The 16,243-nt window shown below is 49.6% G+C and overlaps 5 protein-coding genes across 5 annotated transcripts; 1 reads left to right on the top strand and 4 right to left on the bottom strand.

Moving 5' to 3' along the window:
* Window positions 1–390: 390 nt before the first annotated feature.
* Window positions 391–673, bottom strand: M430DRAFT_210361 (hypothetical protein). The gene has a single exon (XM_024864423.1). It carries the CDS (start codon window positions 578–580, stop codon window positions 416–418), a length of 165 nt encoding a protein of 54 aa, XP_024722907.1. The 5' UTR covers window positions 581–673; the 3' UTR covers window positions 391–415.
* A 1,062-nt stretch (window positions 674–1,735) lies between these two features.
* M430DRAFT_135207 (hypothetical protein) lies at window positions 1,736–3,038 on the bottom strand (the record flags this gene model as incomplete). The annotated part of the gene is made up of 3 exons (XM_024862395.1): window positions 1,736–2,512; window positions 2,565–2,774; window positions 2,831–3,038. Coding segments are annotated over 3 exons (1,195 nt in total), but the record flags the coding sequence as incomplete, so codon positions are not given.
* A 130-nt stretch (window positions 3,039–3,168) lies between these two features.
* Window positions 3,169–6,039, top strand: M430DRAFT_116463 (hypothetical protein). Its single transcript, XM_024861632.1, has 3 exons — window positions 3,169–3,396; window positions 3,446–5,107; window positions 5,161–6,039. The coding sequence occupies exons 1-3, from the start codon at window positions 3,175–3,177 to the stop codon at window positions 5,815–5,817; spliced, it is 2,541 nt and encodes an 846-aa protein (XP_024722905.1). The 5' UTR covers window positions 3,169–3,174; the 3' UTR covers window positions 5,818–6,039.
* A 954-nt stretch (window positions 6,040–6,993) lies between these two features.
* M430DRAFT_16803 (hypothetical protein) lies at window positions 6,994–11,142 on the bottom strand (the record flags this gene model as incomplete). Its single annotated transcript, XM_024863527.1, has 3 exons — window positions 6,994–8,728; window positions 8,792–10,848; window positions 10,906–11,142. 3 exons carry the CDS (start codon window positions 11,140–11,142, stop codon window positions 6,994–6,996), a joined length of 4,029 nt encoding a protein of 1,342 aa, XP_024722904.1.
* Window positions 11,143–12,758: 1,616 nt separating this feature from the next.
* On the bottom strand, window positions 12,759–15,811 carry M430DRAFT_16802 (hypothetical protein; the record flags this gene model as incomplete). The annotated part of the gene is made up of 6 exons (XM_024863526.1): window positions 12,759–13,350; window positions 13,397–13,709; window positions 13,760–14,593; window positions 14,650–14,687; window positions 14,770–14,780; window positions 14,948–15,811. The coding sequence occupies 6 exons, from the start codon at window positions 15,809–15,811 to the stop codon at window positions 12,759–12,761; spliced, it is 2,652 nt and encodes an 883-aa protein (XP_024722903.1).
* Between the last annotated feature and the right edge of the window lie 432 nt (window positions 15,812–16,243).

Raw genomic sequence — 16,243 nt, 5'->3', positions numbered from 1 at the left:
TATCTGAGTACTTCCATATCTACTCCGTAGGCGTCTCTGCACGGAAAATCATTTTGGTGGGCGATCCAGCACCCTGGCACCCAAGCCAAATAAAGTATAGTAGGCATGGGGTCCGTTTTCTCTTCTTGGGAGCAAGCCGCGCGAAAAACGCGTGGGGCTTGGGATTCCGTACCGTATCATTGGGCGTTTTGGCGCTCCTTTCCCTCCAAATAATGACGATCTTAATTGTAAGCTCCCTCGTAGGCTCGTAATGATACAGTAGTAGCCTTCCCGTCACGTCTGAGAAAAAGGTTGGGCGTTGCGGGCCGGCAAGGGCGTTGAACTCTGACAGTACCTTAGCTTGAATGACAGCCGTCGACCGCTTGAATCGAAAGAATGCGATCTCAAAGATCTGATCTAGGATCGGTATTATTCGCTATAACATTGTAGTGGTGATCATGATGATCACGATAGATGATACGATATGATCCCCGCTGAGCATCACTCCTCCCTTGCCCCCTTTATCACGTACATTGTACGTGCGTGCATGATGATGCGTGCATGGATGGATCAGGTCGGCCGTGCCCTGGCTTGTCCCCATTCCCAATTACGAGTCAGAAGCCTCTGATTTGTGGGATTGTACCCCGAGCCAAGCATTCTGCCGACAGCACGTCCTGAAAAAGCTTCCAAAGTTCAAGGTTCCTTCACAAGTTCACGGAGCGCCCTCGAATGCTCGAAAGCTCGAACTGACGATAGAGAGTCAGTCCCGTACAGAGGCACACGGACAATGCTTGCACTCCCAGACCTTGGGCGACGGGCCAACGCAATGCTAACAGAGCGGTCAAGACTCGGGCATCGAAGGAGCCGGTACTCGAAGGGAGAAGACAGGATACTCCGCACTGTGCTGGTGGGTTTCAGGGAGCCCGCATACTCCGTAGTCCGGTAGTTGTCGGGAACCTGGTATACAGACCATATCCTGCAGAGTATGTATTCCGTAAGAGAGTGTCGGTCCTGTCGGAAGACCCACGACTACCAGACAGAGATTGCAGTATGTACGGAGTAGAAGTGCTGTAATCGGAGGCAACCGGCAGGAACACCGCCATATGATATCTCGCGATGAGGCAGCGCGCCTGGGCCGTGGGACGACTGGGGAGCCTGGGAGCAGCACTCTAGTCTGTATCCGAATTCTGTATGTACCGTAAGTGACAATTGTGACTGGTCACCTGCCTTGCACCGCGATATGAGGTGAGAATGTGAGGAGATACTGTACACGCATCTGGAAAAGGGACCGAGTATGTAGGAGGACGCGCTCCTGGCACAACCCCGACGCTCTGGAGTCTGGATCCCTACAGCCTCATGATCGTCCAATCCCCAGCTTCCCAAGACCCTCTGTAGATCCGCCCTGTGCAACAAGAAATTAAAGCACGTTGATCAAATGCCCAATAGCGCATTTAATTTCCGCTTGATCTCGAGTCCAAGTAGTTGTCCAAGTTGCTAACAGACTCCAACTACTGTCACTCTCTTGCTAGTTGCTAACGTCTGGGTCCGTCCACCAAGCGTCTTTGCGACGATACCGAGGCGCTTGTGATTTTGTACAGTAGTACGGAGTAGTATGGAGTAGACCGTTGTTTCTGTTGTTTCTGGAATTCTGGAACCTCATCCCTAAGCTGTGGCAGCCATGTGGCATTTGACAAGCGCTGAGCTATGAACCAGAGTTGATCGAGAATGTCTCATATATTCTGTTAAGCTTTATTGCTTACTCTGAATCGCCATCAGAATCCATCAGCTCCGCCAATTCAGCCTCCTCTTCTGCAGTTAATAGACTCTGCTTCGCCGCCACTTTATCCTCCTTGGCGCCCCCTTTCGCTGCCTCCTCCTTCTCCTTTATCGCCTTCTCTAAATCGGACTTGCTCAATCCCCACGTTCTTACGGTCCCATCAATACTAACGCTGACAACCTTCTTCTCCCCTGCCAAGACCACTAGGCCGGTGACTTCTTCATAATGCCCTTCGTACACGTGCCACAGCTTCCCAGTCGCTCTATCCCAAACCTTCACATCTTCATTTCGTCCGGCAGTCACAACCCAATCTGTAGTGACAACTACAGCGCGTACATAATCCCCATGCTCATACGTCTCTTCCGTACTCCAATTCCTTGCTCTCGACAGACATTTCGCGGAACCATCTGCACTGGCAGTCCATAGATCCGTCTCATCGTCATCGCCGGAGAATAGGATTTTATAAACACTGGTTTCGTGCTCAAGAATCGTCTGCCTGGTAGGTTTACCCTGAGTTTGCTCGGCAGAATCGAGAATTTGGGATGCAGAAGAGAGACTTATGCGCCAGCGCCGGATGTGTGGATCGCTACTTGAGGATACGAGGATAACTTCCGAGTCTGTTGAATCCTCAGGGTCAATAGTCAGGTCTTGAACTGCCATCATTGTATCCGTCTGATCGCGCAGAGTGTAAAGACGTTCTCCAGTCGCGGTATCCCACACCATGATCTTTGCATCTGAACCACCGGATATGAGGCACTGGAATCCAAAAATCAGGATCATTCAAGGCTCTCAGAAACAGGGCACTCACATCCTTGCCCCCTATCTTTGCGCATACTACCGCTTTCACAAAGTCCGAATGTCCTTTGTACCTCCTGGCCGGTGTTCTGCTTTCTCTATCCCAACTCCATATATCCTTGTCCCAACATCCTGCGAACACAAAAGCTCCTCCTTGACCGCCAATTGCTACTGATGTGAGTGGTGCAGTTGGACCTTTGTAGATGGTCTTCGTGTCCCTAGTCTTTGGATTCCTGTTAGGATCCCTCTGAGGCGGTATATATTGCTGCGCATACCTACTTCGACATTGACTTTGCGTACGCATCCAACGCTCTCTGCTATGTAAATCGAGGTCGAGGAGGAAGGGTCAGGAATAACGTTTAGAATCTTCGATTGTAGGATAATAGGATTGCCATTTTTATTTACAGATTTGGCTGCCTTGCGAGCCCGTATTGATTCCGAGGCATCGGTCTGGAAGAAATGTCCTGGGTCTGTTGATCGAGACATTGTTGTTGCTTTGCAGAGTTGCCTTTCGACCGCGGGGTTGATTTTCCGGCCGTTGAAAACCGACAGGGGTTCGCGTTGAGTGGGATCGCGTCGCAACACGTCTCCCTGAACTTCAACACCAAACGAGGTCAGAGTTTATGCCATTTAACACAATTAAAATGGCGACAACTACCCAAATACGTCTGCGAGGCCGGCCAGCTCATACTCAAGGGCCGACCTATCTCTCTTATACCCCGGATGGAACAAAACTGGTCACGGTGGGCTCTAACAACACTACGCGTGTGTACAAGACAGGATTCGATGGAGAACCTACGAATATCGATGATTGTCAGGAGCAGAATATGGGGGTGGATTCGACAGTAAGGCTATTCCATGGAACCGGGGAATATAAAGCTAATGCATCCCCAGGACGAATTCTTTGTCACCGGTGCTGAGGATGGGACTGTCAGCAAATACTCACTCGAAACCATGTCTTTCGAGAAATTCCTCCTGCGTTGCTCTCTACCAATTCGAGATGTTGCACTTTCACCAGACGGAAAATGGTGCGCGGTTGCAAGTGATGAACTCGTCGTCAAGATTGTTAGAATATCAGATACGAGCTCAGTGATGTATCTGAGGGAGCAATTAAAACCTGTGAAACACCTATCTTTCGATCCGAGCTCCAAATACATCGCTCTATCATGTACCGATGGCCTGGTCTACGTCTACTCGCTAGTAAATGATGAGCCCGAGCTTATAAGAAAGATTGATGGCTTGATCAGAACACTTGAGACGGACGATGAAGTTAGTGCGAAGGTTGCATGGCATCCTGATGGAAGGGCGTTCGCAGCTCCGACGGCCACAAGAGACATACAAGTCATGTCTAGAAGTGATTGGGAGAATCAGAGAGCGTTTACCAACGGCCATATGGGTGATGTGACCGCATTGGCCTGGTCACCAAACGGTGCCATGTTGGCATCTGCTGGGAAGGACCGAAAAATCCTTCTCTGGGAAACTAAAACCCAGACCGTCATCGCGACTTACGACTATGCAAATGTCATGGATTTGGCATGGCACCCGACGAAAAACCTCCTATCCTTTACGAATTCAGACGGTGAAGTCTATATCTTCAATGACTTCGTACCGGCAGAGCACGCCCACCTCGTCAAACTTGGCCCACAGCCTGCTCCTTTTATTCATGACCCACTCTCTGAGGTATCAGCAAATATTCGACGACCGATTGCTAATGGTAATAAAGATGTACCGCATCGTGGTGTTCGACGAGGAACGCCTGATAGCTTAGGCGACATTCTTGGCTCCGATATTATGGGCGAGGAGGATGACTTTGTGGTTGATGATGATGGTGCTGGATATGCACTTGGACTCAACGACAATGGCAAGAGACCTAGTGGTCTCATCGATGGAGGCCCGGCCAGCAAACGTCCTACGTACGGTTGGCAGCCACAGTACCACGAATCTTTCCAGCCAGGATCCACCCCCTGGCGTGGGAACCGAAAATATCTATGTCTCAATCTCATAGGGTTTGTGTGGACTGTTGACCAAGACACCCATAACACCGTGACCGTGGAGTTCTATGATAACGAGTTCCACCGCGATTTCCATTTCACCGACACTTTCATGTATGACAAGGCATGCCTCAACGACAGCGGAACTCTGTTCTCCTGTCCTTCTGACAAAGATATTCCGGCAACTATCTTCTATCGACCGCATGAGACTTGGACTGCTCGAGCAGACTGGCGGACACAGCTCCCTAAAGGAGAGGAAGTGACGGCCATATCATTGAGCGACTCTTTCGTAACTGTCACCACAACGGCGAATTATGTCAGGATTTACACACTGTTTGGTATCCCTTATAGGGTTTACAGGCAAAAAAGCAGCCCAACGGTCACATGTGCCAGCTGGAGAGACTATGTCCTTACCCTCGGAAATGGACCGGTAGGAGCGGATGGAAACACAAAGTTACTGTACACGATTCAGAACATCAAGAGAGACGAGGTGTGCCAGAGCGAAGATATTGTAGCTCTACCCGATGGAGAGACAGTGAAGAGTGTTTTCTTCTCAGACAATGGGGTGAGTTCTCCCGTTTCTACTGAAATGTTCGAAGGCCTAACAGGATGCTACAGGACCCATGCATCTACGATTCCACAGGAACGCTACTCACCCTCTTACATTGGCGCACTCCATCCCAAGCCACCTGGGTCCCTCTCTTAGACACAAAACTTCTCTCCCGCCTCGCCTCGGGCCGAAAGACCGAAACCTACTTCCCCGTCGCTGTAGCAGATAACAAATTCCACTGCATTATCCTAAAAGGCGGTGATCAGTACCCCTATTTCCCGCGTCCCCTCCTCTCCGAATTCGAGTTCCAGATTCCACTCACCTCGACTCCCAAACCCTCCAGCGATGACGAAGACGCCGCTCTGGGTGAAGGCGACGAGCTCAAGAAACTAGAAGGCGATTACGTCCTCAAGAGTCTTCTTACCGCCCAACAGCAAGACCTTATCGAATCCACAAAAAGCACACATGCGCAGCGCACGGCGCTCGCGCGCATGGAGATCGACATCGACAAGACGCTCCTGCAGATGCTGGCCGTGGAGTGTAGGGAGGGAGAGGAGAGAGGCATGCGCGCCCTGGAAATGGTCACGCTGCTCAGGGACCGAAGTGGGAAGATGCTTGAGGCGGCGGGTAAGATTGCGGAGCGGTATGGCAGGACTGTGCTAGGTGAGAAGATTAGGGAGGTCGGAGAGGTACGGTTATTAGGTGATGATATGGATGAGGATTAGTAGGTTGAAGAGTCTCAAGTGTAGGGTGTTGGAAAGGAGACGGGGGGGTGGCGTTGAGGCGTATGATATCTATAGGTATTCTGAAATCGGGCAGTTATTAAGTATGATTAATCATGGCTCATGAAAAATATACGTATATCTTCACTCTTCTTCGGGGCGGAATTTAGATGGTTCCCTTTAGTATAGGTATAATTCGAGCAATACTTATTTATGGACGCCCGGATATCTCATAAATCTTAGTGATTCATCCAACCCAAACAGTCCATCATCTTCCAGTCAAGCAGGATCCTTCAGGTTAACAAGAGACATTAAATATCGAACTCTCTCCCAAGACAATCACCTTCCTACAAACAAACACCCTCTGGGATTCGCACTAACAAATCAAAAAGTCAACTAAAATAAAATAAAAGAGAAAGAGGTAGGATTTATAACCACCTGCCTGTAGGCATCTTCTGTTGCACATCATCGCACCCACGACAGGCTCAATGGCATTAAAACTTGATTTCAATCCGCGTGGGATTGTCAATCATGTGCATAGACGACCGCGTGACGAGAATACCTTATGGATGAGACTTGGGGTGGTTTGGGAGGCCTACGATTATTACAACCAAGCTATGACAGATGACATCTTTCTCGGGGCCACCCGCGAGAGCCAACTCACCCTAGTATTTTGCTAAGGTATGTTGAACACCAGCCTGCCGCTTACACAGCCGTCACAAAATGTAAGAATATAATATATTCCCGGGCTTGCTAGACTACTGTACAAAGTACCCGAGAAGTGCCCAGGTATTCACAATTGTTCTCCTCCCCCAGCTTCTTTGTACACCAACAAAGCCTGGCTTAACGGGACGGTACTGAAAAGCAGCAAAACTTCCGGTTACGGCGAGAGGAGAGTCGAGCCGGTCTCTACAACATTGAAAAGAGCAAAAAGAGCAAATTCGCAAATTAAAAAAAGGTGGACGAATCAGACCAACCTCCATCTGCCGACTTCCTGTAACGCCTATTCCATATACCCGAGTGTAAAGAACAGGGATCCACCTGTTGTAGCCAACCCCAAGCCGTTACAAAACCTATGAGCGCCGATGTCCCCGTCGTTATTCCCCAATCCACCAATGTCATCCACCAATGTCATAATCCATGAACACAAATAAATCTGCCCTGATATTCGACCACCGTTCAACTGGTAGACGATGCGCCAGACGCAGCCTTCCTTAAGTTCAACATCATTTTCTCAACCAGCGTTGTAGAATCAGCCGGGACATCAGGGAAGTCCCGTTGTTGTGACGTCTGACCTTTGATTTGAGCTTGAGGCTGAGGCTGAGCCTGTGCCCATGATTGTAGCGGCGGGTTTTGGACCTGAGCCTGCACCTGTAGCTTTTGGAAGTACTGCTGGTGCGGATACATAACTTTGCCGTCCTGGTATGGAGCGTACGTCGAGGACTGATATCGCGGTTGATTTGCTGGCTGGTTGATGGGCTGTCGTATATCCGAATTGGAGACTGCAGGTGTATGTGGATGGGGTGGCTGTGACTGGTAAGAATGTTGAAATTGCCTGCTTTGCGCTGGTTGTTGCATCTGTTGTTGCTGCCTCTCATTCTGCGCCTGAGAAAGAGGGTTTTGCGACTGGTGAGGGGTGGCAGTACGTTGAGGCTGATACTGATTGTGGTACAAAGGATTATACTCCTGCCGAATGGCAGGATGTAGCTGTGAAGAGCCCTTGTTCTCCCAGGTGTTCTCTGTTGCCGGTTTCGTTACCTGCTGGTAAGGAAGTCCGGGTTGCTTCTGCGCACTTCCAAGGCCAGAAGATCCATGGACGGGCGGAGACACGGATGCCTGACTGGGAGACTGTTGACTGCCGTACGATGATGCTGAAGTCGCTGTAGTAGGTCGATTCTTGTTAAATAACGTCTGTTGCAGGTGCTTCTCCAGATTGCCTTGATATCCGTTCATGAACCCACCACCGTATCTATAAGGACTCTTATACTCTAATGACGATCTGTTATGTTCCTTTTGCAGGTACTTGTATTTTGCAAAAGGATTCGGTCGGGAAGGTTTAGACCTGCTGCTGAAGGGGTTATTTTGCTTGGGTGGTGGTAATGGAGGCGTATATGGAGGTCGAAAGTGTGCGGGAGGGGCCAAAACACCCTGCGATTGAGGCGCACTGATCGCGGGGGCGGAGGAGCTGGGATAAGAAGCTGTTGGATTGTATGGAGCGGTCTTTGGCGGGTATGACGGAGTCGTTGGTGAGTAAGGAGCCGTCGCCGGAGAACCAGTCGATCTCCATCTCGGATCGGTACCAAAGCTATAAGGAGCAGGAGCCGATCGTTGAAGGAAACTCTGCTGGGACTGGTAAGCTTGTTGGTCAATGCGGTAACTATCACCAGTACTGCGAGGCTTGTATACATATGGCTTCTCTGCTCTAGTAGAATCTGCAGGCTGGGAAGGTCGAGGCTTTGCTTTCAAAGTGTTCACTTTATTCTGGTTGAAGGCCGATGGATACGACGCGGCGTATGACTGTCGCGGTACAGTAGTAATCGGCTTGGGAATCGTGTCCAAGAAGTGGCCCTTCGGATTGTGTCGAGGCTTTGCCGGATCTTCTGTGAACTGCGCCTTCGCCTCTGTAGAGGTCTTGCCAAGATAATACCAGATCTGGTTCTCTTTGTCAAAGTCTACCTTAACCTGCGCGGGATTGCGTGGAATATTCTCGGTTTTGAATTCAGCCCAAGTGCAGCCATTGACGAAAGGATCATCAGCTCTTGGTAAATCATCAGCCTGCCGTTTGCTTGTGTTGAGAGATTCTTTAGCTTTGAAAGACCTCGGCATTGGAATGGCGTTCGCGGATGGCTTCTGAAGATGGAAGTCTGCAGGGTCCGGAATAAGAAGCCATTTGTATTCGACTTCGATGCGTTCGCTATATGCGTGTTAGTGACTGGGCTTGAAACAAACAATGAGGTGTTTCGGAGATTCCACATACCCTCTCGGCAAGATGTCAACAAGAATCATCTCCTCGCTCTTGCGATTTTCGACCACAACACCAGCAAATATATCACCTCCGTAATATTGCATTTGACAAGTCTCGCCCACCTTAAGCTCCGATGCTGCCTTTAAGATACGCTCATTGTCTCCTAGAGCATCGCCATCGAGCTTCTTATCACGCTTAGTGCGGTGGAATCTGCAGCTGAACTCAATACCCCACTCTTTGTATTCAGTTCCATCCTCGCCAAAAACGGGAATTTCGCCTTGCTCAACTAGAACACCAGCAGCAGCGGCGCACGTGGCATGGTATGCTCTGGTGCATTTCTTCTGTGAACATTGGAAACAAGCCCCCTTCTTCGATCGACAATAGTTGCATTTGAGGTCGAGACGAGCCTTGTCAATATATTTGACGTCGGTAACCATTTCTTTCCCTCCTTCTCCTGATTCAATCGAGGTCTCAGGAATGTATAGAGCACACATACGATGTGCCTTCTGACCATCCTCCGTTGGTAACAGAGGCTCGGACGGGATATCATGGGGACACAGAACACATGGCTCCTTAACCGGCGCCTTGATGCGGACACGAATCCTTTTAGCGTTAGGTTTGTCGTTCTTGTCATTGACAGGCCGCTTGCGTTTTCGTCGAGGAGCCTTGATCTTCGCATCGCCACTGCTCTCGGGGGGTGTGGGTAGATCTGTTGGCCCATTTCGATCCTCTTCGTCCTCTTCATCCTCAGTTTCCTCATAATCGGTCTCTTCTCCCCTTAGTTTCCGTTCAATCTCCCCAACATCGATCCAAACGCTGTCTTGAGCCAGGCTACAATCACACTTCTTGGCAATACGCCCATACTCAAGCCATGAATCCAGGGCAAAATTAACCGCTTCTGCGCAGTTATATCCGAGATTATAACCTGAGTGGTAGCCGTAGGGGAAAGTGATGACAAACTCGCCAGGATTGTGCACGATTTTGTTGACCTTGATGTTGTAATTCTGCAGAAGGTGTGAGGGAGAGATCAAAAACGTCTTGTGGCGAAGAAATTGGTCACAGGCTTTAGCGTCAGTAGGCCAAATGCTTTTCATCGCAGCCTCGAATCGTCGTGCATCTCCTTGCGAAATGCTGTACCACTGCTTCGGCGCACCAAAATGGAGAAAGTTGATACTGTAAAGGTCTACATCCTCTAGATGCCAAGCGAAAGTAGCCTTCCACATGCCTAAGTACAGGTATGCGGTATTAACACCAGGAATCTTCGTGCCCATGACATCAAGAAGATTCTCGAGTTTGCCAAGGTTCCAAGTTGTTGTTCGATCATCAAAAAGTGAACCAGGCATATCAGCTCCGTAGAGGGGAGGAGCATATGTGAGGGTCTTCCAATAAGCCCGCTCGAGTTCTTCACAGCGTTCAGGAGAATAGTCTTCGCCCTCTAGCTCATACTTGAAGTCTTTGAAGGCCGCTTCATCAACCTTTGCAGCTGCTTCGCGACGATTGAATTTTCGACGGGAAGAGACAGAAATCGATTTTGGTTGTCTGCCACCCTTCTGTTTCATTGGCGACTCCTCCTCGTCCACTTCTTGCTTGATCGACTCGACGTCGTCCTCCGGCTTTGTCGATGGAGAGACTGGCGTCGGGAGTCTATCGGGAGTTGCCGAGGCTTCCTTCGGCTCGACAGTGGTAGCTTTCGATTTGTTCTTTGAAGGACGCCCGGGACCCTTTTTCTTGGAAGATGCCGATGCTGATGGTGTGGAAGTGCCTTTCGGTTTGGGAGTGGGGCGGGAAGGCCTGTCTTGATTCAAGCGTCTCTCTCCTCTCTTGGCCGGCGGTTGATGCTCGCTCTGCTCACACAACTGACGCCATTGTGGGAGATTGTATGATCTTTGATGCAGAATGTTGGCCTGTCGATATGTACCGTTTGTGCCCATGATATCTTGCTTGATCGGATCCTTGACTTTAATCGTCTTGATAGCTTCATCGAGCGCTGGCAGATCAGCGCGCCATTCGGGAGGAGGGATGACTTTGACAATGCCGGTCTTCATTCCGTACGGATTGATTTTGTTCATCTACAGCGCAGATGGATTAGCGACCGAAGGCTTCAATTGAAGAGTGTGGAGACTTACATAAAGCTTGAAGGACTTGAACTCTTCCATTGTTGGTGTAAACACAGGGACGCCTCCATCGCTGTAGTATGCTGGAGTGATTTCCCCGATGTCATCTTCGGGATCCTCGAGATCAGAGAGCTCCGAGTCGGATGGTGATGCATCGTGCTTGAGCGTAGGGGAGTCCTTGCTGGATTCTGGGGGAGAGTGCAACTGCTCGCCCATCTCTGGGGCTATGGTAGCCATATCGGTGGTCATTGTGCGAGGTTCACATGTGCGATAGTGAGATGGGTCGGACCAAGTCGCAGGAGGATGTCCCGACGGTCGGTGGGAGGCGGGGGGATCGAGGTGGTGATTCACTTAACGACAGTCGTTCAGATGCGAGTAGACGCGCGCTTAGGATTATTTACTAAGCTACAGCTCAGGTCATAGTAGACGATTATCGATCGAACCGTCAAGTTAATTTGGGCGTCGTCCGTGGATCGTTGTCGGTTGTAATGGAGAGTAAAACGAGTCGCCATCTCCTTAGGTTGTCGTTTCTCTCGAGATCGCAGTCCGCTCGGTTAATCCCGATTGGGGCTAGCTCAGAGCTATGCGAGCGCCAGTTCCGACTGTGACCGGTTTGGGGTTTGCAGCGCCGCGAGAGCCTCTTCCACAACGATTAAGGGCCTCATTGACATTTGGTATTGTATTCTCTATTGCGATATTGTGAGAAGGACAAGCATCTTCTTGGCTGTCCAGTTTTGAAGTCTGGCGTGGGGTATCAAGCCAATTGGTTGCTACAGTGCAGGTACAGTCTTCTTCTCTTCATGCCGTCCTACCTAAGATGACGCAACATGTTTGGCAGACTGCTGTGCGCTGAAGACGCATCTTCGGTTTGCCCTGGTCCTGATGTCTATCCACCATCGACCATCTACATCGTGCCTCATGCTTGCGGGGCCACGGTGCTTTTCTTCGATTCTTTGGTTGTGTTTGATGCAGCGCGCCGTGTCCATTCGCCCCAATCGGAGCGTCAGCCCTACGGAGTACGGTATCTCGAGTCGATGATAGGGCTGGCTCCACCCTCACAATATGGTTCTCGAGGGCCAGGGTGCATGTTTCCGAGGCTCAAAGTCTGCGACTAGACGCACACTCGAAATAACGAGTCCACCCATCTTCTGAAGAAAAGAGCTTGCAAGATGGTCGTTCAAGATATATACATACCGTGGCAAAGTGTTCGTCTGAAATATCTGTATAATGATAAGTTGTCATTATCAGCAATGCCGCATTGTGATCTGTTTGCTCTGTTCCTGGATTCAAGGTTCGAACCGCATATGCAAGTCTTGCGCCCGTCATGTCGAATTAATTAAGCTTCTTTTGCCTCGGACTTAGTGCGCGTCCCGAGAACGGGGGGAAGCCACCGTTCCTGGGGCGCCGCGTCAACCCACTACTTGAGTCGCCGGGTGATCATCAGATGTAGCGAATGGCGTTCACTGCACTTCCAAGCTGGCGAATGGAGGGGCGCGATCGATGAGGGCCCTGAATATATCACTGCTTGTTTCCGGTAAGTGAATCTCTACGGAACAACGGGATACGGTAAACGTGTTTTGCAACAATGAAACGGGTACTCGGTATTGCTTGTTGAAGTAGGGGGCTGGGAGTTATTTGAGCAGATAGCGATAATAACTATCGGTGTGAGCATAATGTAAACAGAGTACAGAGGATTTCTTGGTGCGGAGGTATGATTTTTCCGTTGCCATGGTGGGGTTTCTTATCACAGGATAAGACTTGATAGAAAATTCAGCACGTTGCTGCCTGCACTGGCCATTGACATTTGATTTAAACTGCGAAAGCAACCGTCTGTGTGCTTTTCATCTTATCCTTATCCAGCCCGATCAAGCATAGCCATTTGTCTTCAGCCATTCCAAGAGAACTGACGCATCCCTCTCCTTGTATGCAGCCCTGCCCAGTACGGTATCACTTACGATGTTCAAAGTCCGATCGTAGCCCCTGTTGTCCTTGCCCTCGAAGAACTTAGCAATCTCTTTCTCGGTCTCTCGATCAGCAAATTTCTGCAAGCTGAGCCGGAGGAAGCGATCGAGCACCACCATGTTCTTGCCTAACCGAGCTCGGATGGCGTCGAAATTGTTCTGGATGTAGAGCCACAGGTCTCGTCGGGTCACAGGATTGGCAGCTAGACCCATAGCGCCTGTATGGATATCTTGTGTAGCGACATCAGTGAAAAGGAACGTTAGATAATCGGACAAGAGGTCAGGAGTCTGAAGACGTGCTAGTGCACGGAGAATGATTTCTTTGCCGTCAACGGAGGTCGTAGTCTGCCATTCTTTCTTAAGAGCCGAGTAATCTGCGGCATTTCCATGGCGAATCGATATTCCAAATATAGCTGCACGGAGGTTGGGGTGAACAGCAGATTTGTCTTCACCGCTGATGTATAGTCTGAAGCGGCGCTGAGCTTCGGCAATAACTCTGATCTGATTAGCATCTGAAGGACCACTGAAACAGGGATGCTTACTCATTATGGCCATTTATGCCTGCAGTGAGAATGAGCAGAGCACGGAGCTGGGAGGTAAGGAAATCCTCGTTCGGTGCAGATTCCCAGCCTATCTTTTGCACAGCTGGGCTGACCAGTTTGAGGGTGAACCTCTTTAGGCCATCTGAGATTTCAGCGTCATCAGAGAATACTGATTTGACGGTGCCAAGTGACCCAAGAATCTGTGACCAAACAAGGTAGTTTGACTCAGACGAAGAGCCTTGAACAAGTGATAACAATCCCGGAGTCGAAGCTTCCCCTGATACTGCCAACGCACCAGCATCACCGATCAAACCTGTTATAGTAGTCAATATCTGGATATATGGGACGTATTAAAAGACTCACCAATCTTGTCAGATATTGTAAGCCGATCCATCTGAGAGCCTAGCTTGGCAAGTCTTGGCGGTGGATAGTTGACGCGGTAAAAGCCAGAGTTATCTGCATTTAGCTTGTAGAAGGAATCATCAATGTCCCTGACAATATCCTCCTTCTTCGTCAAGGCGATAGGAGCGATTTCTTTAACGCCAGTTTTGCCTCGGAGGCCTAGTGGCACCCACCAAGTAGTGGTGTCGTCCTCGGCTTTGACATCACCTGTAGATAGATAACGTGATTGCTTGACACCAATCTGACCCGGCTCTTCACCAACTGTAAGGACTGGGAAGCCGATCTTTCGAATCCAAGGTTCCATCAATGCATTGACATCCTGGCCTGAAGCCTGACTAAGAGCTGACCATAAATCTTTTGTCGTGGCATTTCCATAAGCGTGGCCCTTGAGGTAGTTGGAAACACCTTTGAGAAACGTCTCTCGCCCAAGGTGTGCAGCCAACATCCGAATGACGGAGCTGCCTTTAAGGTAGCTGACAGCATCGAAGATCTGGTCAACATCAAGAGCGTCCTTGACAGGTACCTCAATTGGATGAGAGCTTCGAAGTGAGTCAAGAGTGAATGCAGTTTGCATCCCCTCAGATACGAATTGCGGCCAGACGTTCCAGTCAGGGTGAAATTTATCTGTCGCTAGCCAACCAACCCAGGTCGCAAACCCTTCATTAAGCCACAACTCGTTCCACCAATCCATAGTAACAAGATTGCCAAACCATTGGTGGGCGAGCTCGTGGGCAACTACATATGCGATTCTGTTTTTGTATTTTACGTCCGACGTTTTCTCGTCGAAAAGAACGGCTGGAAAATTTATCAGGGCTACATTCCTTGAGAGAAAAGCTAAAGAGGCGGCTTACCTGTCGTTCTGTACGTGACAAGTCCCCAATTTTCCATACTGCGATATCATTAGTGTCAATAGCAAGTAGGGAGGGTGAATGTCCATATTGGGACTAAGGTGCTTGATTGGGGTATCATACGCTCCGTGTGACTAGGACTCAGTAATTAGCATGTATTTGCATTCCAGACTTAGAAGATTTTAGAATAGCAATGAGAATCTTGGACACTCCACTGGAACTCGTGCTTTTATATTGGGTGTTTAGGAGAGAAGGTCACAAACGGAAGGGCAGAGGGGTCCAAGAATCTTAGATTACTCACAAATTCATGGACAGCAAGCAAATCCGACTTTGGTAGCGGGTAGTCAATGTCGAAGATCTCCGAAAAGAAGTCGATGACCTGAGGAGCATGTTCAAGTGCGTATTGAGCCTGGCTCTTCAAGCCTCTCGTAGTATACACGCGGACAGGAAGAGGTTTGCCGTTGTATTTGCGTTTAGTGAAGTCTTCGATATATTCAAAGTCGCCGACTGCCCATGCTAGCAGATATGTGCTCATAATTGGTGTCCGCTCAAACGAAACCAGGTGGAAGCCATCCTTGGTCTTAGTGACGCTCTTCTCTGGCATGTTGCTCAACGCGACTTGATCGGTTGGCAGTTCAATCTTGAAATCAAAAGTTGCCTTCAAGTTTGGCTCATCGAAACATGGGAAGGCCCTTCGAGCATCACAACTTTCAAACTGGGTGGAAAACATCACGTGATGCTCACCATCCATAGGAACAGATGCTGCTGGTGGGACAGAGGGCTTATACTTTGACCGGTAGAAGCCTGCCATGTCATTGTTGATAGTGCCCTGGAATTTGATCACAATAAGAGCCTTGTCAGACGCGGGCAGGTCATCTGGAAACGAGATGGTGACACGTTGTCTGGGGACGTCATAAGAGATGCCAGTAGATTCGAAGTGCAGTTGAGTCTTTGCCTGTTCCACAAACACTTCAGCACTGTGAAGTTTGAGCTGATGGGCATTCAAGGTGATATCCCTCGTGCTCCTGGTGATCTTTGAGAGGATGGAGACGCTCCCTTGGTAGCTGAAGGCGCCACCAAGTTCAAGATCGTAGATGGAGAGATCATAATTGATGGGTTTGACAGTGTCCGGAAGGATGTCTCGGTCCAAGCTTGAAGAAGCCATGGTTGCCAAATATCTTGGAATTGCTGGGCCCAATTGGCTTGGTAGAACTGGTCTGAAGCGTGGTCGGTATGTTATAGATGCTGTAGATCTAGTCGGTCGGACGATGGTCTGCAGTTGAGCTCTGCCAGAAAAGAGACGAGCGCTTCCTGGGGAAGTAGTAGATAGGAGACGAAGTCTGAATGTTGAGATGAGCCGGGGGCGTCCCAGCATGAATGGAGAAGGATTCAAACGAGCAAGAAATAATTGTTCGGCAGGAAATGACAGGACAGAAGGCATTTCACATTCTACAATCAGACTAAATAAAGGTGCCTCGTGGAGATGGCAGCTCGCGTCTCATTCTCATTATATCATGACTGGGACGCCTTCTCATTGGCCGCCTTGCCGACGGGACCCCACGAGGCTGAGGTGGGCACGTGAGAGGGAGAACAACAA

Source organism: Amorphotheca resinae (assembly GCF_003019875.1).
Source record: "Amorphotheca resinae ATCC 22711 unplaced genomic scaffold M430scaffold_3, whole genome shotgun sequence".
Classification (NCBI taxonomy): domain Eukaryota; kingdom Fungi; phylum Ascomycota; class Leotiomycetes; order Helotiales; family Amorphothecaceae; genus Amorphotheca; species Amorphotheca resinae.
The sequence above is the reverse complement of the archived record's forward strand: the minus strand, read 5'-3'. Positions and strand labels throughout refer to the sequence as shown.